Consider the following 27374-nt stretch of genomic DNA (forward strand, 5'->3'; position numbering starts at 1 on the left):
CACTCCTGCTCTGTTTCAGGTTGTGGCGTCTGTGGTGGATCAGGACAGTTTCTCTGGATTTGCCCCTCTGCAGCCACAGGTGAGGCAGGCCTGACCTTCCCCAGATCCAGGGCTCCCAAGCTGTGCAGGAAAGAGCCCCTTGGGGGAGCAGCTGTGTGGAGCTATGGTCTTGTCAGGGCTCCTCAGAACAGCCAGCTGTGGGGATCTGCCTACCCATTGCCAGGCCCTGCTCCTGTGGCTGGTAGGAAATAAGGCCTTGTCAGCTTCCTCTCAACTTCTGATGCCAAGCCTCCTGCTCTAAAATGCAAGCCCTCATACCTCTAAGTTCCAAAAGATCTATCAATTATGCTTTGAGGCCTTGATTGTTCGTACATTTCAGAGACTTTTAAAGTAAGCTCTGGGAAGTGTTTAAACAAAGCATCTTCTTGGGTATGGGGGTTAGTAAGCAACCCCATGGCTTGAAGCCAAAGGCCTTGGGCCCTCCAGGCAAACCTATGCATTTGCCCCTGCACAGGGGCTTCACTTGGGAACATAGGCACAAGGTGCTGAGGGACCCAGAGTTCAGCCCAAAATGATTTCAGAGAGATGGATCCAGATGGGCCGATGGCAGTAGATGGTGAGATGTGGAAGGAGCTTCCTTGTGACAGAAAGAGGGTGAAACAGGGTAAGGAAAATGCAAGCTCTGCTGTGATGGAACTGTGGTGGGTGAGCAGAAGAGGAAGAGAAGACTTTGCTTTGCCCAGATGCCTGCCTGGCTGGACCACTATGCAGCCAACTGGGGATTCTGGGAGATGGGCTGATCCAAGAGGATGGAAGGGGGCAGCATCAAGACTCCACAAACTCTTGCTTCACTGTAAAGTTGGAGAGAGCTTGGAAGAAGCCCCTTGGGCTTCAGTCCAGCCAGAGCAGTACTGAAGAGGAGAGAAGCATGGATACCGCATTCCTGATATTCAGTGGAGAACAGGGAGTGGGCATTGAAAGTAGATCCTTGCCTGGCCAGTGGATCCTGAATTGGTTTTGACTCCCCAGGAGTGTCATGTGACAGGGTAGACATTAATTATAGAACAGAGCTTTTGGAAACAATCCTGGGCAGGGAACAGAGCCCAAGGTCAGAAGCACTCCCATGACATCATGGCACCCGGTGACAGCTAGCCTTCTCCACAGAGCAGCTGGGGCTCCAGAGAAATTGCTGGGCTGCTGAAAACTGTGCCCAGGGAGCCGAGGGAGGTGTTATTTTCCTGTGTTTAGTCAGGGAGCACTGTACTTTCTTTCTGGACTTTGTTTCCATCATCCAGACATGCAGTCTTTGTTTTCTAGCCTGGAAGAATTCTCAGATTACCATTAACAGTCTGTTTTCTCTTCTTTCCTCTCACTATCCTCCCCTGCCCATTTCTCCCAAACATTCCACAGGCAGCTGAGCCTCCACCCAGACCCAAAACCCCAGAGATCTTCAGGTAAGTTAGATGTAGATCCAAAGGCAGAATGGTCAAGCTCCAAGCCTGAGTAGAAGCCTTCTGTTTTCAAGATTAGGACAGAATGATTCCTTTTCCACTGCAGTGGGGGAGGGACACTGAAGCTATGGGGTATCCTAGTGTCCCTAAGTCTATGTGTATAGCCATTCATATAATGAGGGGGTGCTGAAGTGCTGCATTGTCCTGGCCACAGGCCTCTTGAGAAGCTGTATGCAGTTAACATGGTGAACCCTTTCCTGTGGGGGTATTTCCTACTCTTTTTTTTTTTTGCATATTTTTTTTGAAGAAATATGAGGAAGGACCCAAGAAAAGGAAGTCTATTCTTCTGTAAGATGAAAAACAAAGCAGGTCATAAACTCCAGCTTTCTTAAGAATTCCCTGTCATAAGCAACAAAGCAAACCTAGGGAGGGGCTGGGGATATGGCCTAGTGGCAAGAGTGCTTGCCTTGTATACATGAAGCCCTGGGTTCAATTCCCCAGCACCACATATACAGAAAACGGCCAGAAGTGGTGCTGTGGCTCAAGTGGCAGAGTGCTAGCCTTGAGCAAAAAGAAGGCAGGGACAGTGCTCAGGCCCTGAGGCCAAGGCCCAGGACTGGAAAAAAAAAAAGAAAGAAAAAAAGCAAGCCTAGTCCCTAGCAATAAAGGAGGTTGGAAAGGCTCATTTCTAAACCCTGTGACTGAAGGGGTTATGAAGGGACAGGGCATCTGGAAACTGAGGAATGGGTTGCATGGAGCATGAGCAGAGTGAGCCTGAAACCCTACACACAGGAGGCTTTAAGGCAGCCCCACTCACTTCTTAAGGAGGCACAGGGTGTGGAGAAGCACCGTGGAAATACTGAGGAATTGAAGTGATTCAACATTGTGGAACACACAGCACAAGAACTCAGCTAGCTCTCATTCCCTTCTTCTCCTCTGGCCCCAGGATGGCCTAAGTGACCCCTACTCATTCATCTTTATCACTCAGCTGACTCTCACCAGGGTCACTACCCCAGCCCATACTTGGGATACGTCCCCAGAATGTCTTCCTCAGAAGGGACTTGAGGACAAATGTTCTCAGATCTCTTCATCTAGAGATGTATTTTTGTCTCTTTGACTCATTTTTATTTTTTGGGGCCAATCCTGTGGCTTGAACTCAAGGTGTGCTGTCCCTAAGCTTTTGTGCTCAAGGCTTTGAGCCACAGCACCATTTCTAGCTATTTGATGGCTGACTGGAGACTAGAGTCTCACCAACTTTCAGACTTTCCTGCCCAGGCTGGCTTATATCTCAGCCTCCCGAGAGCTAGGATTATAGTTATAAGCCATCAGTGCTTGGCTGTCTAACTCCTTTTTTTTATTAGCATACATCAATAGTACAAGTAGAGTTCATTGTGACAGTCACATAAATGCATTTGAACTCTGTTTCATAGTTTTAGTTAGTAATGGTTCTGAAGCATAAGAATAGTGGTGTCAGCAATATACCTATGCCAAAGAGAAGTGAAAAAGTGGAAGTTCTTGAGTTAATAGAAGGGGGATGGGTCATGTGTTGAGAGATTGCTAAGATCCATGGTAGAAACAAGCCTCACGTTTGTGACATTGCTAAGAAAGACAAAGATATTTAGGCTGGTTTTCACTGTTGCATCTCACACTGTAAAAGTGACAGTCAGAGTGTGTGATAAGCATTTAGATAAGATAGGAAAGAGGGGGAAGGGGGACATTAGTATATAGAGAGTTTGATACTAGGTGGTTTCAGAGCCTCCTAAGGCTCCTGGGTCATCACCTCCTGTAGGCGAGAAGGGACTGACTCTTGGTGGTTAAGAAACAGGCTGACAGGGGTTCCTGCCTAGTCCTCTTGGGAGTCTGGGGAAGGCAAGCACCAAGTACCTTGCTCTTCAAGGAGCACCTTGCTCCCTGGGGAGGACAGGTCTGATAGGACTCTGCTCAAAGTCCACCATGGACCCGTGTCTACCCACTGCAGGGCTCTGGAAGGCGAGGCGCACCGTGTGCTGTTTGGGTTTGTGCCGGAAACACCGGAGGAGCTCCAGGTCATGCCAGGGAACATCGTCTTTGTGCTGAAGAAGGGCAATGACAACTGGGCCACAGTCATGTTCAATGGGCAGGTATTCAGGGCCGGGGGAAATGCTAACGGAATGGGATCCTGGCAGCAAATAGCAGAACTTGCTATGGAGCAGGCCAGCTAACTGCTTTGTTGTGTACACCATCCCTGCTGGTGACTGTGGGCTGTTCTGTGGCTGGGTGCTGACGAGCCCAACTCTGTCTTCGCCTTGGCTTCTGTGATGTGGAACTGCAGAAGGGGCTTGTTCCTTGCAACTACCTGGAGCCAGTGGAGCTGCGGATTCAGCCTCAGCAGCCACCCCAGGTAAAGTCATACTAAGGCCTGACCACCATTGTCCCACCCTTTGCAGATCCTCTCTCTGGAAGGAGGAATAGTAGTGTGAAAGAGGTCTTGTCACTGTTGCTGGAGAAGATTCACTGGTTCTGGGCCCCCCTGAGTTGGTACCAGCCACCTAGAGCTGAACCTAGGGATGAGGAGACCCCAGAGGTACTGAGTGAACACATCTAGGGGACCGAATAGGTACCCTACTGCTGTGGATCTTCGTCAGGATGACTTGGGAAGCAGTACTGGAGGGCTAGGTCTTCCCAGATGTATCTTCCTCATTAGGGAGAAGGGTTAATGTGTTGGTTGGTATGGTGTTTTTAAAAACAAAATGAAGCCAAGCTCACACCTATAATCCTAGCTATAATCTGCTCATGCCTATAATCTAGCCTCTCAGGAAACTGAGCACAGAGGATTGTGGTTTGAAGCCAGATGGGGTAGGAAAGGCTGTGAGACTCTACCAAAAACAGCTGGAAGTGGAGTTGTACCCAAGTGGTAGAGTGCTAGCTTTGAGTAAAAGAAGCTCAGGGACAGAGCACAGGCCCTGAGTTCAAGGCCCAGGACCAGCACACACACAATCAGTTACTCAAGCATGTAGTCTTACTTGGGAGATAAAGACTGAGGGATTATAGATTGAGGCCAACCCAGATATAAAAGTGCATGAAGCTCCCTCTCAACCAAATGGCTGGCTGTGATGGTACACATGCAGCTACAGAGGAAGCACAATGAGTAGTAAGGATGGAATGGGATTTTATCTGGACACAGTGGTGCTTGCCTGTCATCCCCAGTAGCTCACAGTAACTCAGGGAAGCAAAAGCAGGAAGACCACAACCCAGATGGGCCCTGGCCTAAAGCGAGACATTACCTTGAAAATAACTAATTCAAAAAGGGGCTGGAAGTATGGCTTAAGTAGTAGAGTGCCTGCCTACAACACACACACACACACACACACACACACACACACACACACACACACACACATAAATAGGCTATAGAGCCTATGTGCCCAGCTATAGCAGCATAGGTGAGGGGACTGCCATCTTAAGGCTGGCTGGCCATGGACTAAAGGCACAATACCTGAAAAATAACTAAATCAAAAAAAGTGTGTGTGTGTTTGTGTGTGTGTGTGTGTGTGTGTCTGTGTCTATGTGTGTGAATCTATGTATGCACATACGTATGTGGTGTTTGACCAGCTATCCTCAGTACTACTTTAGAGGAGTAGGTCTTGCCATCCCCTTCTTCTGAAGTTGCTACCCCCTTGTCCTTCCCCTCGGAGGCTTGCCTTTCCATGGAGCCTCAAGAGTGCTCCTGGTTGAATCTGAGCACTCAGTGATCCTAGGACAGCCTGTCTCTCTCCAGACTCTCTGTAACCTGATGTATATGGGCTCTGCTCTCCCACGTCAGAGTCATTTTATCCAGCTGCTTTGAAAAGTTCCAAATAGTATGCACATGAGGAGTAGAGTTTCTCCTTTGTATCAAAACAAGAGGAGAGCCATCCCTCCTATTTCCAGTGGATTTCCAATATGGCTGAAGGGATGTTGGAAAGGACTTTGTAGATGGATTTCTATTCCTTCTGTGGGTTTTGTTTTGTTTGGGCCAACCTTGTCTCTCCTTTTTTTTTTGGCCAGTCCTGGGGCTTGGACTCAGGGCCTGAGCACTGTCCCTGGCTTCTTTTTGCTCAAGGCTAGCACTCTGCCACTTAAGCCACAGCGCCACTTCTGGCCGTTTTCTGTATATGTGGTGCTGGGGAATCCGGAGCCTCATGTATACGAGGCAGGCACTCTTGCCACTAGGCCATATCCCCAGCCCTTGTCTCTCCTTTTAACCAACATTTTCCTCAGTCTTCTCCAAATGTCAGTATCACCCTAACAACTTTTAGGAGTCTTTTCCATGGGAGTCCACAGGGTTGTCCCCTCCATCTGGAGAACTTTGAATGAGAAGTTCTGACCATCTTCTCCTGTAATCTATAGGAGGAAACCTCCTTGGAGCCTGACATCCCACCTCCTCCCAGTGCCAACGCCCCCAGAAGACCCCAGCTGTCACCAGGTTAGTGGTCCTATCTGATATTCCACTTCCTCCAGTGCTAATGCCCCTGGAAGACCCCAGCCATCACCAGGTTAGTGGTCCTAGAACAACACCCAAGGCCCAAGCACAGGAACACATCATGTTACTTCCTAACAGTTGTTATCTCAGGCTTCTAGAAAATTCTGGTTTCTTCTCCAAAGAGGCAAGAGTTTGCACCATACACCTACATCTGTGTGTGTGTGTGTGTGTGTGTGTGTCTGTTTCTCTCTCACACACATGCACACATGTGTGCATGCAAACATGCACGCACACACACACACCAAGTATAGTCAGTTTGCTGCCTCGCTGCCTCCTCCAGAACACTCTCTCACAGGCCTGGGTGAGTGCAGCTGGATTTGAAGTCTATAAGCTATAAGGGTTACCACCCAGTCACCCCTCTGGTCACTGAAGTCAGGTTGCAGAAGCAAGTCTGCAGGAATTGCACATCTTTACCTCAAGGAGCATGGAGTAACTGCAAATTGTGCTTGTGAAGCACATCCAGCAGAACCATGGCAAGGGAAGGAGATAGGCAAAGAATGACACCTGATGTGAAAGAGAGATCGTCTCTCCAGCTATGTCTCCTCAAATAGACAGGGATGTCTTAGGAAACAATAGGCTTTTTGTCACCACTACAGTGATGAGTAGCAGATTCTGGTAGAGATACACTAAGCAGTTGGTTTGTCCATGACTACCTGATCATCAGAAACACTCCAGAGGCCTCCTTTGCAGACCTACAGAATAGTTGGAAGTCACGTACAATAAGCATCCCATGCCTTTCACCTAAATGCTCCAGTATACAGTTCACAGCATATAGGTGTCCTGCTCCCTTTTCTATAACCCTCTCCCTACCTGCCTGCCACTTCAAGTAAGTTATAGACATGTGATGCAACTTACACTTGAGCATGCCTCTATCCTGAGCACAAACACAGTCATCCGCATGATCACAGTAATATCATCACACCCTAAGTAGGGTATGTAACATCAAAATACATTAGTGTCCATTCTACACATAACTTTCAATCATCTGCTTAGTATCGCTGACAGACTGTCTTGTTATTTTCTGCCTAGGGTTTGTCCAGGATCACATATTGTCCCAGGGACTTGGGAGTTTAATTTTTATCATTTTTAAAATTTAACTTTTTTGTGCTGATCCTAGGACTTGAATTCAGGTATCAGGCATTGTCCCTGATCTTTTTTTGCTTAAGGCTAGTGCTCTACCACTTGAGCCACAGCTCCACTTATGTGTTTTGTTTTGTTTTTTGTCAGTCATGGGGCTTGAACTCAGGGTCTAGGTGCTGTTCCTGAGCTATTTTTTTTTTGCTAGAGGTTAGTGCTCTACCACTTTGAGACACAGCTCCATTTCTGGTGGCTCATTGGAGCTAAGAGTCTCACAGACTTTCTTGCCTGGGCTGGCTTTGAACGGGTTGAATGGGTGACCCTCAGATTTCAGCCTCCTAAGTAGCTAGGATCAGAGGCATGAGTCACTAGGGCACAGTTTAGCAGTAATTTTAATGATCAGTTGAGGTTATGAATAGATCTTTTTTTTAAAAAAATCATGCACCCCCTATAGTAAATAATGTTCTACTTTTCTTATATAAACTACATGAATATTGCTATCTCAATGCATGCACATTAGAAAACACACAATAAAGGACAGGGCAAAAATAAGTGGCTCTGATATTTCTCCCATGGCTGCTGCTGCATCTCATAGTCCTGGCTTTTCATTACTTTGGGTCTCCCTGGTTGACCTTTGGGAGCCCCACTAATTCCCCAGGTTGATAGGCATATGCTAGTCCTTTGACATGTCTATTAGCTCCCTTGAAGCACAGACTGGCTTTGTCTATGGACTCATGACCCTCATGTTCCCCACAGTGAGCTTTCCCCTCAGTTTACTAAGGTTAATGAGCATTCAAGATTAAAATGCAAAAAGTTCAGTGCCATGCTCTAATAGCTGTCAGTCCTGTGGATGGCAGGAGCAGGTCAAGAACACTTCTTCACTGCTTTTTATTCTTTTTAATTTCACTCCTTACCTTTTTCATTTAGGTCAGAAGCAAAAAGAAGAGCTTAAGGTACATTTTAATTTTTTTTATGCCTGTATTCTTTCAAATAGGAGAAGATGGAAAAAAAATGGGCTGTCAACATGGGCATGGCTCTTTGAATTATAGTCCCGGTGGAAGGATAAAACCACTTGCTACCTCATGCACAGTCCATGGACTGACCTTCCTCTACTGTCCTCCACGCCCATGCATACATTTCATACCATAGTTGCTCAAGTCACAGTTGGGCTAGAGGACCTGTGAAGGCCTTTCAGGGTATTGGAATCAGTTACCTACTGGCCTCTCCCGTTATCCTGGGAACTCAAAGTGACAGAGAGGCAGCAATCCAGAGTGTGACTGAAAGCCTCCGATGATCAGCTCCCTTTGCTTCCTCCTCCCGCAGGAAGTAAGGCTCAATGTTCCTACCCCCTACACAATCAAGGTGCACTACAAGTACACGGTGGTCATGGAGGCTCAGCCGGGGCTCCCCTGCAGCCAGGTCCGGGACATGGTGTCTAAGAAACTGAAGCTGCTGCCACAACACACTCAGCTGAGGTGAGCTCCATGCAGGCTGCACCAGGGATACAGCTGAAGGCCCCGTGCTGGCTCCGAGGAAAGACATAGGAGATGGTTTGGGGGCATGATGATGATGACTGGTTACTTTGTTATCCCTGCTCAGCTATCGGCCTCGGGACAGCAATAAGTTGGTGCCTCTTTCTGAAGAAAGCATGAAGGATGCCTGGAGTCAAGTGAAGAACTACTGTCTGACTCTCTGGTGTGAGAACACAGTGGTGAGTACAGAGCCTGGAGCTGCAGACCTTGTTTCCAGTGGCTGTTTCCTCAATGACAGATTATTCAGTATATATATATATATATATATATATATATATATATATATATATATATATATATACATATATATACATATATATACATAAATTTATTTTTGGCCAGTCCTGGGGCTTGAACTCAGGACCTGAGCACTGTCCCTGGCTTCCTTTTGCTCAAGGCTAGCACTCTCACTTGAGCCACAGTACCACTTCTGGCTTTTTCTGTTTATGTGGTCCTGAGGAATTGAACCCAGGGTTTCATGCATGCTAGGTGAGCATTCTACCACTAGGCCACATTCCTGGTCCAACAGATTAAGGATTTATGAAGCTCCTTTTTTTTTTTTTTTTTTTTTTTTTAAATGGCCAGCCCTGGGGCTGGAACTTGGTGTCTGGGTGCTGTCTCTGAGCTTCTTTTGCTCAAGGCTAGCCATCTACCACTTGAGCCACAGCACCACTTGTGGCTATTTTTGTGTATGTGGTACTAATGAATTGACTCCTCAGGGCATCGTGCATGTTAGGCAAGCACTCTACCACCAATCCACATTCCCAGCCCCATGAAGCTCCTTCTATGTCAGGCATTATGCTTAGTAATAGGGACATTGTGGGTATTTGCTGCTGGGAGAGGGTTTCTAACGAGAAGAGTCACCTGCCATGCTTGAGTCTGTCAAGCTCGTCTCTTATCAGGCAAGGGTTGGGATCCAGTCATAGCTTGAGTCTGTGCCCACAGCCATTCTTCACCATGTTAGGTTTCCATGAGAACAGATGGGGGCAAGCTTTTATTCCACAGATATCATGAGCAACAGCTTCCTGCCAACAAGAAGTATGTGAGAACCTTCCATATGGCAGGCAGTATGTGGAGTGCATTCTTCGAGGTGGCTATTGTCAACCTGTTTGATGACTTAGAAACAAGGCAGCATAAGTCAAGCAAGCTAACCAAGGCGACACAGCTGGTCAGTGCTGGAACCAGGGTTCAGGGAGGGGCTGTCACCAATGCCTGCCCAGGATCACAGCCACCTCTTGGAACTGACAGGACCAGGCAGGCCAGCTATTGGCCCTGAGGTCTACCCAAGTCTGCTGCATTACAGTGAGACCAATGGCAGTCAGGAGGAAAATTTCAGGCTACAAGAGGCAGCCAGTGTAACACTCTTCTGACTTCTTCCTCTAGTGTCCAGAACAACAGTTGCTACTTTGTTGTTCCAGCCTTGCTTTCTATCAACATGGCTGACCTTCTATGTAACATGTATCAAACGATATGGTGTAGTGCCTTGTGCGTTCTGTGCAGCGGTCTCTTCCTTTGGAATATGTGGCATTCCATTGTATGGATGCCACAATTTACTCACCTGCTTGTGGACAATTTCCTCTAAATGGATTTAGAGTAAATTAAGTTTTTTTCTTTTGATGAGAAGTTCAATCTAGTGACTATGCCTAAACCTCTCTCAAATTCCCAAAGCTTTTTGGAACTCAATCCGGGCTCAGGGATCATTGCTGAATGCTGCCATTTTTGGTTACACCAGAGCCAGCAAATCCTGTTCTAGCCAGGGAAATTTTTGATGAAGTATCATTCATTACCCACTCCAGCAGGAACACTTCATGAACTCATTTTTAACCATTTGTTATGCAGTAAATACTCAATAAATGCCCTCATCATTTCATTTAATTCTCCAAGCCCCAACCCCAGGCTCAGAGAGGCTAACTGCTGCTTGGGGACAGACAGCTGGTAAACAGTGGAGCTGGGCTCCAGAGCTATTTCCACCTCTCTATACTGCTGCTGCCTTCTAAAAAAGACAATACACTAAGGTTCCACCATGTAAGAAATTGAGACTTAACACTCAGTCCAGGATTTTATGCTTTGTAGTGCTGAGGTTTGAAGTTAGGACCTGTGCTTGCTAGCCAGAGCCTCACCTTTCAGTGCAGCATTTTAGCTTAAGCTGTTTCTGATTAATTATACCACATAATTCCAACTTCTGCAAACTACATTCCTCCTCAACATTTGGTGGAAGTGACCACAATAAGCCAGATGCTGGTGGCTTGTGCCTGGAATCCTAGCTACTCAGGAGGCTGAGATCAGAGGATAGTGGTTCAAAGCCAGCTCCAGTAGGAAAGTCAATGAAACTCATATCCAATTAAGCACTAGCAAACTGGAAGTGGTGCTGTGACTTAAAGTGGTAGAGCATTAGCCATGAGCAAAAGAGCTCAGAGACAGCATCCAGGCTGCTATTTCAAATCCTACAACTGGGAGAATAAAAGTGACCACAATATGTAGGAGGTTTAAGACCATAATGTTTACATGGGCTCATTTCCTTGTCATCTAAATTCTATTTCCCCTCCTCGAGGAAATCAATCGTGCCCATCTACCTTCTGTTGTCAGGATTTCAGTAAGGTATCCTAATACATTTCACACATAGTTCTGCAGACCTTTGGGTTTCACTTAACTCAATTATCCAGTATTCATTATACATATAAGAAACTGGGATACACACACATACACGGTTTCTACTAGAACTGATCTCAAACTCATCCTTGAGTTTACAGTAGACCTGATCTACTGACTTCCTTTTGATGTTCAGTGTTCACTGGCCAAGAAATTAGGAAAAGTAACAGGCTTATTATTTCAGGGTGAACAAGGCTTTACACAGGAGCCCATGGAAGGTGAAAAATCTGATCCTAACAACCAGACAATAGGAGCTCAGCTTAAGGAAGGGAGCCAAGTGGTGGCACTCTTCAGGTATGAGGCTACTCAACCAGAGGATCTGGAGTTCCTTGAAGGAGATGTAATCCTGGTGCTGTCTCAAGGTAAGTGCTACCCTAGGATCACAGAAATGCATTCATATGTTTACCAAAAATAAAGTCAGGGCCAGAGAGAAGAAAACATCAATAATGGAGAAGCCAAACTTCAGCTGATGGCTTCAATTCCCTGACTAGTTTTTAGCAGGAACAAAATGAGTGCTCTGCTTTTCCCGGTTGAGAAGCAATAGGTAATACAATCGTGATAGCCTTTTGATGAAGATGGCTATGTTCTGGAAACTATGCATTTTCATTCTAAGGTTAATACACTGGCAGGAACTGACTTGATGCATAGGCATTAAATCGGGGTATTTGCATCAAATCATAGATCACTGAATTAACACGCATTCTAGAGGGAAGGGGGAGGAGTCTGTTTTGCCATTAAAAGGGAATAAGGAGTTTCAAAGTAGTGGTCCTCAAACTTCAGCGTGTCTTAGTAGCCCATGAACTTTATGAAGCACTTTGGCCACCTCCCAGAGATTCCAGCTCAGATCTATAGCAAGGCCTTCTAGTTTCCAGGTGATGTCAGGTTATCTTTTTTTGAGAAGTACTGCTCATTTTCTTAAATGTCCATATTAGCTAAAGGATGGAGTTTTGTCATTTCCTTTTAAGAGGTTGGTCAAGGACAAGATAACACACAAGAAAAATCTAATGGGCAGACACACAGAGAAGGCATTGTATCTCTTCCTGTGACATAAGGCGAAATGGTTTAAGTAAAAGCACCCTTCCACACTCTGAAACTTTGTTCTTAACACTTTAGTAGGCAACCAACAGCATGCATAGTCAGCAGTCACCAGGGTAGTTTCTCATTCCCCAAGGGTTTCTCAAATTTTAATGTTAACTCAACCACTTGGGATCTTTTAAAATGACTCATATCCAAAAATGTTTCTAAACTGTTTAGTCTGATAAGATAGCACTTAACCACCATAAAATAGGGGTATTAATTATAACTAATTTATTATACTGAAGTCTGAGTATATATGTGCTTTAGCACATCTTTTTTAAAACTTTATTAAAATTGTTTTTGGGGCTGGGAGTATGGCCTAGTGGCAAGAGTGCTTGCCTCCTACACATGAAGCTCTCGGTTCAATGCCCCAGCACCACATATTTGGAAAATGGCCAGAGGGGCTGCTGTGGCTCAAGTGACAGAGTGCTAGCCTTGAGCAAGAAGAGGCCAGGGACAGTGCTCGGGCCCTGAGTCCAAGGCCCAGGACTGGCCGAAAAAAAAAATTGTTTTTATGAACTTACACCAAATTAATCACTAGCTCTGGCTCTCAATTCAATTAATCACTCACTAGGTAATTTTCATTTTTAGTATATTTGGCTAATGAAGTGCCTGTCCTTGTCAACAAAATTAAGGTTCCCAATTAAAGCTCAGATACAATTCATTTCTTTAAAAAAAAAAAATCTATTGGAGGTTCAGGATCACTGACCAAAAACATGTGGCTACCTGGAGATAAATTTTCAATGGACTTATTAAGCAATGTGCTTTCCCTTTTGTCAGTGAATGAGGAATGGCTGGAAGGAGAGTGCAAAGGGAAAGTTGGCATCTTCCCTAAAGCTTTTGTTGAAGAATGGACTGCTGTGGATTTGGAAAGTACTCCCAGAAGAGCCTAGGATGGTTCTGGCTACAAAGGAGAAAAGGAGGCTCTATTATTGGTTTGAAAGACTTACTATTACTGTACTTCTGCTGTAAGCACACAGACATTAGTTTGGAGAAATGTTAATCTAATTTTTCTTTGTTAAATTTAACCTGTTATATATAACATGAGAACTTAGTCAAGATCTGCCAGGGCAGGAAGAGGGAGGTGAATTGTCTGGGACATGATGGAGGCTTCTAGGGTGTTAATTATGTTTTGCTCTAAATGCTGCATACCTAGATATGTTCAATTTGTGAAAATTCACTGGGCTGCACATTTCTAATTGTTGCACCTCTCTGTATGGGCAAAACTTTAATAAAACACTTAAGAGATCCAACATTTTTGAGACTCCTGAGAGCAAAGTAACTTACAGGTGACTCAGAAGGCATATACATACAAAATTCTAACCGAATTTTACTGCTTAAACAGAACCTAGGCTGAGCTGGGTTTCCATTTAATTCCAGAGAATTAAAATACTAAAATTGCATCTCTTTATGCATCCTCAAAGATGGACATTTACTACTCAATACTGAATTTATGCCACTAACATGTAAATGATGTAAAATTATGTTCAGGAAGCCAGTTGCTTAGTGTTAATTTTTCCACTTAGTAATGCCACAATTTTAATTTTGGTTATCAAGAATTCCATAAATACTAGATCACAGGACCTCAACTGGATTGTCCCTATCTCTTTTCAGAGTATATGTATGCCCAGGCTAGCATGTTTTTCAAGCACGTAGGTGCACAAGTCAGGAAGTGACCTATACACCAAAAGGAGATGCATCAATGGCCAGTAGAGGGGGGAATGGCCCAGCAAGCCACTAATAGAAATTTTGGACAAATGGGAAGACTATGACCATTATTATAATTACAAACTTTGATGCTAATAAGATTTAGTGATTTTTGAAGGCCAAAAAGATAAGACATCTCAGAATTGCCTCAATAATAGCTGTAATAGGCATAAAAATGGTGGGCTTAATGATAACTTCTTTATATAACTTATAAAATAACTGATAATTTCTACCTATTGCTTTCCAATTCACTGGTTAGGAATGCTACCAAAAGCAAAATTAACCCCCAAACAAATTCACATTCTATCTTTGTTTTCCTTTGGGTTTTGAGTTGTTGAAATCTCTTTAAATTGGATTTCCTTCAATATTATATCCTTTGGGATAGAAAAGAAATAATCGAACACACAAATCTGGTTGGAGAGAACATGGTTTAATTAAAGGCAAAGCTGATTTCAGCAGCTGCAGGTCTTGCACAGATAGACAAAAACAAAACAAAACGAAACAAAACCTAGGAGGAAAAATAAAACCCCAAACAAAAAACAGCAAACAAAACAATAACAAAAAAATCACAAAAGAAAGTTTACTACATAAAACCAGTTTCTGATGAAGATTCTCCTCCCCTCCTCATTATTCCACTGTGAGGATGATAAGGCGAGGAACCCATCCCAAAAGTCACAGACTATTCCAAACATCAAGTTCTCATGCAGAATGGGGCTGTAGATGGGCACTGGGCACTAGTGGGAGGGAGATGGTAAACCTGGTTAGCTTGTCTAGGGTGCAAGAATCATTGACAGTTCAAACACTGGAATGTTGCAGCTGCCTGAATGCAGAGCTCAAACACATAAACTGGGTAAAGGTAATAGGGAAAGCAGCTTAGGAAGGAGGGAAGAGGATAAAGGGGAACACGTGGAAGGGACTAGAGAGAAGCACAAAGGGTTTCATATTGCCATTGGGTAGGGGGCGTCACCCTTTCAGACCTTTCAAAAACAAAACAAAAAAATCCCAAACACCATGTCAAACTAAATGAGCAATAATGTAAGCTTAGGGGGCTCCAACCACTCTTTCTGAAGAGCAATAAGCATTATCTCACCCCTTTTCATTGCTGGGGTTGCCCAGATTCCAGTAACAACCAGGGCTCTTGGATGTGCTTTGCTCTGCAGCTGTTTTCCAGCTAAGTTCTACACACTCATACACACACCCTTTCCCTTTAGGAAAGCAGATGGGTGTGGACCTACCCACCCACCCCTACACACGCACACGCATACACACACACACCACGCACACGCACACGCACACACACACAGAGACCTCCCAGAAAATAATCCCTACCGCTAGCACAGCAATTGGACATTTAGATTGTTTCCATAATTTCCCCTTAAAACATTACTTTTCCAGGAAATGACTAACAGAAATTCTGTCCTTCTGTGTCTACGCAAGAACATCTTCAGTCCTCTTTCCTCCTAATAAATATCAAATAAAGTTTATCTTCCTTTCTTTTGCTTTTCCCAAAATGGCCTTCGTTGTTTTCTCCTGTGCATGACGTGCATATGTCCACGTTGCCTCTTGGCGTTCACTCATGAGGTGGAGGCTGGGAGGCTATAGCTGGGCAGGGGCCTGGCTCCGCTGTGGTTTCACAGGCATCGCTGCTTCCTTCCTCTTCAGACTGTCTCTGGGCCTGACTGCTGGTCCCCATGCTGTTGCTTCTTGGTGAGACGTTGTACACATTAGGAATAAAATCAATTACTAGCACACAGCATAGGGTTTTAAAAAAATGAACGGAGACAAGCACAGGAAGCTGGTAAGCGGGATGAGGCACAAAAATCAACCAACCAAACAAAAAAACCACACTGAAAGCTTCCACCTACTAAAACGTGTCAGGCCACGAATGGACTAGCCTGCCTTTTATGAGACCGCTTGCGAGGCTACTGCAAAAGGTACAGAAAATCAAAAACATTAATTTGAACTCTTACAGCAGTCACTTGCTAGCCCCGCCCAGTAGCAGCACCACGTGTACTACATCCTCCCTTGGGGCTCGAGCACCTACAGGGTGAAGGATATTTCCTGCTGAGTTGCTAGGCCAGAGGAGGCCTAACCAGAACATTCTGAGGGGCCTTGTTCTCTCCCACTGGCTGAAGAGGTCGGTTCCCTGTCCTACCACCACCGACCTCTCACAGGAGCAGCAAACAGGACTGACTGCCTTTGCTACACACTGACCAGAAGCACACCTGTATATGGAAGAATTCAGTGTGATATCTTACTACTGAGAGTAATAACAATAATAAAAGATGTTCAAGAATAATTTCAACTACATTCTCAGTCAGCAAAGCAATCATTAATGGATTCCTATTTTATTCCCCAAAGAGGAAAAAAGGACTGAGAAGTTCCCATTGGCTTCTCCCACCTGCCTTCCCTTCTCAGCTTTCACTTCCCATGTGGCTAGGAACATGCACAACGGAATAGGTGAGAGGTGGTGATATCAGGTGACTGAGTGAGACAAACAGCAGTTCCTCTCTCCCTCCGGAAGGCCCCGGGGGACGGAGAGTTCCTGATGGTTTTTCTTTTTGTTGCACTGCGAACATGTCGTGCACACTCAGCGGGCTGGTGGAACACTTACACCCTCTTGACAGCAAGAAACAGACAAGAGGGCTGCCACCTGCAGAGGACTATGTGGGCCAGTCCTGCAAACCCAACATGCCATGGTTTATGGAGCCTTCATTCCCAGGGTTGCTACTGTGGCCTCAGTGTGGTGGGTTCATGGTGCCTTGTCCCCGCTGCTGTTTCTGCTTCTGCTGCATTAACAACTGCTCCAGAGCTGAAGGTCCAGGATGCATCATGGAGCTGGACCAGATAGACTGAAAAACAGTCCAAATGTTGTCAACAGAGATAAAATGCTTTACGTATCTGACAAGTATTTGGTTTTTAATTCCAGCCAGCTAAAAAGGCATATAAATCCCAAACAATCTCCAAGCTAACTTCTAACAATCCAGCTATGAGAAAATTGTTATCATAAAACTCTCAAGACTATTATAATTATTTTAAACTGGAAAAGGTGAAAATATTTTCTCCCTGTGACACCACAGGATATGTTTATTTTAAAGGTTTTAGGCAAACATTTCTAAAAGCATATAAATAATTCTTCTTTCATTTCCTCAGAAAAGGATTAACCATGTCATGATGTCTGACCTTAGAATAAAACATTTACAAATTGTGTTTGATTCTCTGATCCCTCTTTTTTTTTTTTTTGGCCAGTCCTGGGCCTTGGACTCAGGGCCTGAGCACTGTCCCTGGCTTCCTTTTTGCTCAAGGCTAGCACTCTGCCACTTGAGCCACAGCGCCACTTCTGGCCGTTTTCTGTATATGTGGTGCTGGGGAATCGAACCCAGGGCCTCATGTATCCGAGGCAAGCTCTCTTGCCACTAGGCCATATCCCCAGCCCCCTGATCCCTCTTATCATTAATGAATTCACAAATTAAAATACTGCAAGAGTCAAGGAAGTTATCACATAAGACAGACTATACGTAGACACTGCCATATGTGTTCTATGCATTGTCAAGTCTGAGAGCTGTAGAAAGTCAGCCTATTTATGTGTGTGAAAATGGAAACACCTGCTTCTAGTCTTGTAGTTCTTGTTCCTGAAATCCACTTACCTTTAGGCTTTCCATGAGAACAGCAGATGAGTCCTCCATGGAGGGGCCATGGCCTGTCCAGGTGCCACTTGGAGTGTTGGCCTGATGCCAACTGCTCTCAGAGGATGATGTTGCTGAGAGATAATCAACGCCAAACCCACCCATGGCTGATGGAAACAGAGAAGAATTTAAGGTGTTCTATCATTGCCAAATTCCAAATCCCAGGTAAAAACAGACAAAATCACTCCATTCTTACTAGGTAGGCAAGAAAGTAGAGATTTTACCTGGCTTATCAGTTTTCCATCGATCTGCAGGCCTCCTATCCCTGTTATCTGGAGTCCCAATGGGTCCAAAGTTAGAGAATGGAGCAGAATTATGGTTGTGTGTTGGAGGAGAGCTAGGCAAGCTGCTTGGATTGGAGGAATGAGGAGATTGGCTGGCTGGTGTTGAATGATCTATTAACAGTGACACAGGGCATTAAATAGAAAAGATATTTCACAAACGTTCCACAACTAGTGTTTCTTACAAATCTCATCACCCACCTATGTTTTACGAAAAGTGATAAGGCCTTTGGAGGAAAGGTAACATAAAGGCCTCATAAAGGAATTTGTCCTGAGTACTAATTTGCTTTACATTCTTGGCCTTAAAAATATCTAAGAAAAATATAATTTTGTCCTCCAAATATGCTATTCTGGCAGGCTTCAGGTAAATATTTGGGGGTTTTCCCCAATAGAAACAATTTCTTTTTCTTTCTTTCTTTTGGCCAGTCCTGGGGCTTGAACTCAGAGTCTGGGCATTACCCGTTGAGCCATAGTGCCACTTCTGGCTTTTTCTGTGTATGAGGTACTGAGGAACCAAACCCAGGGCTTCATGCAATGTGAGGCAAGCACTCTACCACTAAGCCACATTCCCAGCCCAGAAACACAATTTCTTAACCTTAGGAGTTTCTACGAAATTACACCATAAAGCTGAGATGAATGAACACCTACTGACAAGATTAAAAAGCTTACAAGACAACTTATTTTTTCTCTCATAACTCTGCTATTTATCTGGGATAAATGTTTGTGTGTGCGTGCCCAGGTGTACCACTTCTGGGGCTTGAACTCAGGGCCTACAATGTTGTCCCTAAGCTTTTCTGCTTAAGGCTAGAGCTCTACTACTTGAGTAAAGCTCCATTTCTGGCTTTTTGGTGGTTAAGTGGAGGTGAAAGTCTCATGGACTTTTTCACTTGGTCTGGCTTTGAACTAGGGTTTTCAGATTTCAGCCTTCTAATTTAATTAGCTAGGATTATAGGCATGAGCCACAGGTGCCTGGCCACCAAAAAAAAAGCTTTTAAGTAGCATTTAGTACATTTAATTCTTTTCTTTTAGAGGTTGAACAAACCCAAAAACTCAATGAGTGTATCTGTAATACAGAATCTGATAACACTGTAAAGCTAAATGTATAGGAAAGGTTAAGTTTATAATTTAAAGACTAGTTCATACCGGAACTGGCAGGAAGTGATGGAGACCATGGAGTCCCTTCAAAAAGGGAGTACAGTGATGTTTCCTGGGGAGCCATTGAGGGACTGAGTTCTGCTTTGGAGTTGGTTGTCAGGTTTTTCCCATACACCTCATTGAACACACTGCTATTTGGGTATCTTTCCTGAAAGAGGACAGTTAGGCTGTAAACTCACTCCAAGAAAAAAAGCTTTAAGAAAAGGAAATGCCATGTTTATAGATACTGAATCCACCTGAAGCTTTTATTAGCATGAAATATTGCCGAAAGCATTTATTTCTTTTTGTGTCTTAAATGTGAATAATATATTTGGCTACACAACAAAACTTGTAAGAATTTTAAGACGTTTAAAGATTCAAACTCATAATATACAGAGGTTACTAATCTGATCCCATCAGAGATAGGATAAAACCAGTATCTAGAAGATAGTATTATATGGAAAGAGGGGAAAGATAAAAAAAAAAAGGTACCTAAATAGAACGGAAGAAAATTAGCACCCTAAAAGCACAAAGTAAATTTTAAATTATGTATCTACCTGATTCAGAGAGAATCCGGTGAGGGACAGGAAAGAGGATGAATGTGACATGAGCTCTGAGGGTTTCTCCAATAAGGATTTCTTCATAGACCCAGGGGAGGAAAAAAAAGGGGGTGGGTGGGAGGTTAAGTGATTTCTTACATTTTTCTTAACATTCATCTTAAAATACTATGTAGCAAAAGGAAAAGACCACCATTTAAGCATACTTCATTTCATGTATATAACACATGTGGATTCAATTTGTGAATATCACAACACCAGCTAAGTGCCAGGTGCCGCAGCTAAGCCAGAACTCTCTATAGAGAGTATCTAGTCAAGTTTTGGGATCAGAGACCCTGGGAAGCAGGTACTGTGGTGTTTGTTTTTTTGATTGGTCATGGGGCTGGAACTCTGGGCCTGGGTGCTGTCCCTGAGCTCTTCAGCTCAAGGCTAGTGATCCACTTGAGCCACAGTGTTACTACCGGTCTTCTGGTAGTAAATTGGAGATGAGTGTCTCATGGACTTTCCTGCCAGGGCTGGCTTTGAACCATGATCCTCAGATCTCAGCCTCCTGAGTAGCTAGGAGTAGAGGCCTGAGCCACCAGCGCCGGTGGTACTGTGTATTCTTAGGCACAAAAAAAGATGCTTAAGTGTTCTAGCACTTCTTATTCCTTAAAAAAAAATTTAACATTAACATATATGACTTAAAGAAATCAATGTGGTCAACTGGTTTTGTGTGTGGGTTTCCTAAGCAACTGTGTTTGTGGTACATTTGAAAAAGTCAAATTTACACTTATTGGGGGAAAAAGAACACCGGATCTCTAAAGCTCATTGTCCTTGAACAGAGAGTTAATAAAACTACTGAGCACCTATTACATGCAAAACATTTCTATATATATTATTTTGTCAACAATATTAACTACAAGAAGTGTTACCTACCCTCAGTTTATTTTCAAAATGGAAAAGAAGAGAAGAAAGGGAGGGAGGGAAAGAGTAAAGGGAGGAAAGAAGCAAAAAGAAATTGAAAGCTCCCCATTTGTTCTACAGTTGGCTCCCATTTCCATCCTAAGGGACAGAAATAACAACAAAGGAAACAAGTGGATAGAAAGGTGCCATCCTTAGCTCCTCAAGCCATCTCAGTAGAAAAGCAACATGAAAAGTTTATATGCTAGACACCTTTCATAATTCCTATTCTTCCAACCACTAAATAAACTTCCAGATACTACTGCAAATTGAAAGGAGGCCTCTACGGTCACTCTCCCAGGCAAATGCTTAAGACAACTTACAAGCACCAAGGATGGTGACTACTGCCATGGAAGTTGTTTTTAACTTTCCCCTGGTACTATAATTAATACATTTTAATCTTATGAGTATTTTATTACCCTGTGATTATAGAACAGAAATAGCAAGAAAGAAAAACTCAGAATCTTTGGTTTCATTGTGATATAAGTGAAAGGGGCCAGGTATAATGGCACATGCCTGAAATCCCCAGAAGGGAGGTCAAAGTAGAAGCTTCTTAGCTCAAGACTGGCCCCAAGCAAAAGGAAGACACCTGCTTAAAAATAAGTTAAAGAATAAATGGCTTTGGGAAGGGGAAAGGTGGGAGAAAAATGGGAGAGGAGGTAACAAGTTTGATAAGAAATGTATTCACTGCCTTACGTATGAAACTGTAACCCCTCTGTACATCACTTTGACAATAATTTAAAAAAAAAAGAATAAATGGCTGAAGGGGTGGCTCCAGTAGCAAAGTGCTTGCCTCCCAACTGTATAGACTTGAGTTCAAATTCCCACATATATTACACACATACACACACACAATCACAAGAGGGGAAAAAATTCATGGCACATGCTTTCTTTAACCTCTTCTACTCCTCACCCTCAGTAAAAATATAAATATTGATAAGCACTAGAAATTTTTTTTTTTTTTTGGCAGGCTTGGGCTCTAGAATACTTATTCTGTGTGTGTACTGGTCCTAGGGCTTGAATTCCGGGCCTGGGGGCTCAAGGATAGTGCTCTACCACTTGCCCACAGTTTTGCTTCTGGCTTTATGGTGATTATAACCAGAGTCAGAGTCTCACAGACTTTCATTGCCTGGGCTTGCTGTGAACCATGGTCTTCAGATCTTAAGACTCCTGAGTAGCTTAACAAGGATTATAAGTGTGCACCACCAGCACCTGGCTGGGTTCTAGAAGACATTTTTTTTTTTTGCCAGTCCTGGGGCTTGAACTCAGGGCCTGAGCACTGTCTCTGGCTTCATTTTGCTCAAGGCTAACACTTTTACCACTTGAGCCACAGCGCCACTTCTGGCTTTTCCTATATATGTGGTATTGAAAAATCGAACCCAGGGCTTCATGTATGCAAGGCAATCACTCTACGACTAAGGCCATATTCTCAGCCCCTAGAAGACTTTTAAAAATGGTACCACTAATAAAAATATTTTGGGTTGTGGGTGGGTGGTACTAGGTCTTGAACTCAGGACCTCATGAGCATGGTTCTTGCTCAGTTTGCTTGCTTACAGCTTGCACTCTACCACCAGAGCCATACCTTCAGTCTATTAATATTCTGTATTATATTATCCTAGTGATTTACTTCACAATCACTCATTTATGGCACTCTAATAATGTTTATAAACACAATACTCTTCATTTCTACTCCTCTGAATCCAGCTCTGGATTTAGATTAAGGCTCGTTTCAGATTCAGTTAAGCAAACAAAAAAGGGCCATGTATGTTCAATCTCATCAGTGAAAAAAACACAGAACCTGCAGCTGACTCTGGTGGCTCACGCCTGTAATCGTAACTACTCAGGAGGCTGAGATGTGAGGATCATGGTTCAAAGCTAGCCCCGGGCAGTAAAGTCCGTGAGACCCTCATCTCCAATTAACCACGAGAAAACCATAAGTAACGTTGTGGCTCAAGTAGTACAGCACTAACCTTGAGCTGAAGAGCTCAGGGCTGTCCTTGGCCCAGAGCTCAAGTCCACAACCATATATATGCATATGTGTATATATGTATGTATATGTGTATATACATATACACACATATATCCTATTTCCTTCCATATTTTGAGCATGTATAAAATTAAGTAACACTTGAAATTTCTGGGGCTAGAGAGAATTGACAGCTGAAGTGAGTCTAATAGCCCTACGGATGCTTTCTTCTGGATGATATATGTATGTCCAAGCTGTAACTCTGAATTGGAGCAACTAAAGTCAGCAATGGTTTGCTATGCTCCAGTACCATTTTAAGGTTATCAGAAAATATTTTTTTATACTTCCATAGGAAGGAAAGCCTCAGAAAGAAGAAATCACCAATACTAAGTATACTGCACACTCCCAGAAAATAAGTTGGGGTTAGAGCAAGCAGCAGTATTATGTCAAATACATACAAAGAGGCTTCGTCCAGGAAGAGAGGCGAGAGGCCCCAACAAAGCTGGGTAAAGATCAGGAGGGTTAGAAAAAATCAGCTCTTCCTCTTCCTCCAAGGCAGCCAGACTCTTTAACAGGTCCGGAGGAAGCAGAGGGGAGCCCTTGGGGTCCTAGTGACAGAAAGGATCAATACAATTAGGGATGACAAAAGCATAAAGGACTAGTAGAATGATTAGGCTGGCAGGCAGCTATAGTCCAGGGTAGAGAAGTGATCAATAGTGAAATAAGATGGTTATGCAGAGGAAAAAGCTATTAAGTACAAATGTAAAGGAACATGAGGACGATAGTGGAGAAAGAAAAGACTGAGACAATAGAAAGAAGCAAAATTACACAGAAAACAAAACGTTAATGTGTGGCTACTGAGCAAAACAATACAATGCAGCAAGATGATTCTATATTTCGTACTAATAAACAACCAGCTCTTTAAAGAAATTACATAGACCTGTTTCTCATTAATAAAGAGCAAAGAAAGAGAATTCCCCTGTGTAAGATAACTGACCAATTTGTGCCTTCCAGAAAGCAATCTCCATATTTAGTAAGTCATTTTTAAGCTTAAAACGATTCAGCTCAACTGAAAACTATTTGTCTTAGAGTCCTCACATTCCAGGCTAGATATTCCTGCACATTTCTCTGACAAACCATCACATTTCTAAATTAGTTACTAAACTCTTCAGCTCCTCCAATTAAAGTCTGTGTCAATTCTAAAGAGGAGACGAAATGCTACAGTACTAAAGCATCAGTGTGGTCTTTATAACAGCTATTTCCCACAAATTACGTGTAGTTTTTGTGTCAACTTAAAAGTGCAAATAAATACACACAGTATCTATTGGAAAAAATAAAAGATATGCAACTTCAGGCCTGTCTTTAAAGAACCTGGGGATAGGAAAGAGCACACACCTCAAATGGCATTCTGGGTACTGGATCCTGCTCTGGACGGAAGACTCCTGGTGACCGTTTGCCCCTGCGGTCCATGTTTGCTTGCTGTGCCATTACAGCTCTGTTATCAGCCATACTGTAGGAGGGTTCCCAGTAGAATTCTGGGACCTTGACTTCTGAGGGATTATGGTTATATGGCTCCATGGGAAAAGGCTTCATTTTTTTTTCTAGAGGCTGTTGCTGTATTACAGGAGGTTGCAATGACGGCTCAAACAGTTTTATGGGGTCTTGGGTCTGAAGGTAATAGGGCTGTTTCACAGGCATGATTTTCCCCATTGGGCCTTGAACCTGAGGGGGATTCCACAGCTGTTTGGAGGCATCTGCCTGTTGATACTAAACAGAGATAGCTATCATCAAGAAAAAGGTAAAATACAATGTCATTTTGTAATACATGCTGAAGAATCACAGGATGAATTTGAGGGGTTTTACAACTAATGAAACTAGGTAATATCATTTTCTTTATCTTTTGGTTTTTGCAACATACAGATTTCTCGGAGCATATTATGAGTACTAACCTCACATTCTCTTTCAAAATCAATTATTTAAGAGGTATCTATGTGGGAAAGTAAGAATTTATGTTTCCCCCTCCTGCTTTTTAGATTGTTGTCACATCTAAGCACTTCAACAAGACTATAATCCCATCTCCATTCAGTAGTTTATATTCAAATAAGACAACTGCTTACACTAAATCTTCTAGAAAGATGGCCATTAATGTCAACAAGAAATGGTAGTGAAGACTAACTTACCTGCTGGAATCCAGAGTGGTGAGGCGGGCTTTTCCCCAAAGCTGCCACAGCTTTTGTAGGGGATTGTTGTTGTTGAGCTAGAGCTTGAACCTGCAACTGGCTTGTAGACTGTGCTGTTGGCTGAGTTGGTAAAGATGTAAGGGGTTGCTGGGAAGGTGGCTGTGATTGTTGAGGTCCCTGGTTCATTGGCCCTGGTCCAGAGGGCCGTTGCTGGCTGTAAGGAATGTGGGACTGTTTCCCAGCTTGCACCTGGTTTCCTGCTGGAGAGTGAGCTGTAGGCTGAAGAAAGGTTCCTGGGACAGAAACACCAGCTGGGAAGGTGTAACCTGAGCCCATAGAAAATGCCACAGGAGGGGGGATAACATATGTTGGGGGCGGGAACCCTTCAAAATAGAAGAACACAGCTTTAGTTCTAATGAAACTTGGCAAAATAAAGGGGGAAATGTCATTTCTTTGGAGTAGGGGATCTAACACATTACACAAGCTATAAACCAACTATGTTGTCAAACTTCAACATGATTTTAAGAATTAGAGACTTGACTAGTTTCCTTCTATCCACAGAAGTGATCAGAGCATTCTAAAAAAATGGCTTGTTGTGTCTAATATGGGAATTTCTTCATGATAATACTCATGTACTTATATGAAAACTACAGAGAAATGGCTCAAAAGTAATTTATAAACATTAGGGAAAATCAAACTTCTTTCTATCTATTATCATTATGACTTAGTAAAGTCACTCCAAGAATACACTGCTCAATTACAGAAATGAAATCCTCACACAGACAAAGCACAAGACATTATTTACCTGGCCGGCTGGGAAGAGGAGGAAAGGCTCCAGGGTGATGAATAGGGATGAACTGAGAGTTACTTGCTTGGCTTGGGGTTTGAGATACAGGGGTTTTTCTGGCTTCAGATACTGGAGTTTTTCTTAATTCTGTCTGAGATTTTACCTATGACCAATGGAGGCAAAACTGTAAAAACCTGGAATGCAGCTGTGTCAGAAAGAAGCATGTATTCCTAAGAAAGTTTGGAAATCCCATTATATCAAAAGGCCTTTTTTTCACCCAAGTTAAAAACAGAAAATTCAATTGTTATTTAGTTATCAATAAAAGATATAATAACCATTACTAATTGTTTTGCTTTCACATAATCACAAAGATAGTAAAGATAGAAAGGTCTTGAAAGGCCATTTGTTTTACAAGTGTGAAACCTGATTTTAACAGGTTAAAAAACTTGCCTATGATCTGAAGCTGCCGGTTATGTGGCCTATGGCTCTTTATGCTGAACTATGAATTACCAAAGACCATAGCTAAAAGGTGATCGTAAAGTTTAATTTCATCTTGGCAGCCTTTAGTGTACAATCAGGCCTCTACAATGTTAACAAGTAAGCAGTAAAGCTGGGGATATGGCCTAGTGGCAAGAGTGCTTGCTTCGTATACATGAGGCCCTGGGTTCGATTCCCCAGCACCACATATACAGAAAATGGCCAGAAGTGGCGCTGTGGCTCAAGTGGCAGAGTGCTAGCCTTGAGCAAGAAGAAGCCAGGGACAGTCCAAGCCCCAGGACTGGCCAAAAAAACCAAAAAACAAAACAAGCAGTAAGGAAAAAGAAGTAGATGCCATATGCACTGCCTGAGGTTGAACAAAGAGGAGAAAAGGTAGCAGATATAGAAAGCTTGGGTAAGTACAGTGTAATGATATATTCCTTATACCAAGCTTTATCTACAAGTAGATTCGACATGGATTAGGGACAGAAAAAGGAGATTTTATTGCTGGAACCTATTAGAGAGAAGAGAGAAAGGATACAAAGGAAGTTCTGGTCTTGGTGTTCCTAAAATACAGATCCTTTTCTTGCCTTTTTCTAGCATCTCTCTCCCTCTTACCGTGTCTTTTCCCAATTTCATTTTTTCCCATTTCTTTTCCTACTGGAAATCATAAAATGTAACATCAATTTATTTCTCTCTTAAAAAATTCTATGGAGAAAATAAAAATACTATTTATAAGTGGCTTTCAAAAATGTAAAGTTCCTCATCTAAACAAACATTTGTCAAAATGTGTCAACTAACCACATAACTACTTAAGTACTTATCCATAACATCTCAGTTTATATGAAAGTACCTGTATCTCTTTGGAAAAGTACAGAGTCACAAATAACCAAGTCGTGTCTTTTTCAAGGAAACGATCTGAGTTCTTGTTTTGTCAATTCTCATGAGCAAGGCTATTGAAATGATAGGATGCTACTGGCTAGGACAGGGACAAATGTCAAGTAAAAGAGCTTTTTATTAAAAAAAAATTTTTTTTTGCCAGTCCTGGGGGCTTGAACTCAGGGTTTAAGCACTGTTCCTGGCTTCTTTTTGCTCAAGGCTAGCACTTTACCACTTGAGCCACAGTGCCACTTCCAGATTTTTCTGTTTATGTGGTGCTAAGGAATTGAACCCAGGGCTTCATGCATTCTAGGCAAGCACTCTACCACTAAGCCATATTCCCAGCTCAGAGCTTCATTTTTTCCCAAGAATATATTTTACCTTGCATATGGAATCTAGGGAGTGGGGGAAACAATGAAAACTGCATAAACCTTGGTCTACTGGATCTATAAAAGACTTCCAAATCTCTACTGTGACATTAACAAACAGTA

At 43.1% G+C, this 27374-nt stretch overlaps 2 protein-coding genes across 9 annotated transcripts in view; one reads left to right on the forward strand and one right to left on the reverse strand.

The window, feature by feature from the left end:
* The window catches only part of Ncf2 (neutrophil cytosolic factor 2), a 34794-nt gene extending 21254 nt beyond the window's left edge, over positions 1-13540 (forward strand). Inside the window, exons 6-15 of the mRNA XM_048358057.1 lie at positions 20-79; positions 1411-1454; positions 3430-3571; positions 3763-3831; positions 5820-5895; positions 7957-7982; positions 8353-8504; positions 8629-8740; positions 11395-11572; positions 13068-13540. Of these exons, the coding sequence (XP_048214014.1) occupies positions 20-79; positions 1411-1454; positions 3430-3571; positions 3763-3831; positions 5820-5895; positions 7957-7982; positions 8353-8504; positions 8629-8740; positions 11395-11572; positions 13068-13180 (972 nt within the window). The 3' untranslated portion in view covers positions 13181-13540. The remainder of the gene's footprint in view (positions 1-19; positions 80-1410; positions 1455-3429; positions 3572-3762; positions 3832-5819; positions 5896-7956; positions 7983-8352; positions 8505-8628; positions 8741-11394; positions 11573-13067) is intronic.
* An 863-nt stretch (positions 13541-14403) lies between these two features.
* Smg7 (SMG7 nonsense mediated mRNA decay factor) overlaps positions 14404-27374 on the reverse strand; it is a 71755-nt gene continuing 58784 nt past the window's right edge. For 5 of the 8 annotated variants that reach the window (XM_048358050.1, XM_048358049.1, XM_048358048.1 and 2 more), the window contains 9 exons: positions 25546-25690; positions 24741-25123; positions 23956-24327; positions 23019-23168; positions 19653-19733; positions 19105-19264; positions 17905-18075; positions 17642-17787; positions 14404-16846 (listed from right to left, as the gene is read on the reverse strand). In XM_048358050.1, the coding sequence (XP_048214007.1) occupies positions 16733-16846; positions 17642-17787; positions 17905-18075; positions 19105-19264; positions 19653-19733; positions 23019-23168; positions 23956-24327; positions 24741-25123; positions 25546-25690 (1722 nt within the window). In that variant the 3' untranslated portion in view covers positions 14404-16732. The remainder of the gene's footprint in view (positions 16847-17641; positions 17788-17904; positions 18076-19104; positions 19265-19652; positions 19734-23018; positions 23169-23955; positions 24328-24740; positions 25124-25545; positions 25691-27374) is intronic. The other 3 variants (XM_048358056.1, XM_048358053.1, XM_048358055.1) reach the window with 2 other exon arrangements.

The sequence above is a fragment of the Perognathus longimembris genome, chromosome 11, assembly GCF_023159225.1.
Source record: "Perognathus longimembris pacificus isolate PPM17 chromosome 11, ASM2315922v1, whole genome shotgun sequence".
NCBI lineage: Eukaryota > Metazoa > Chordata > Mammalia > Rodentia > Heteromyidae > Perognathus > Perognathus longimembris.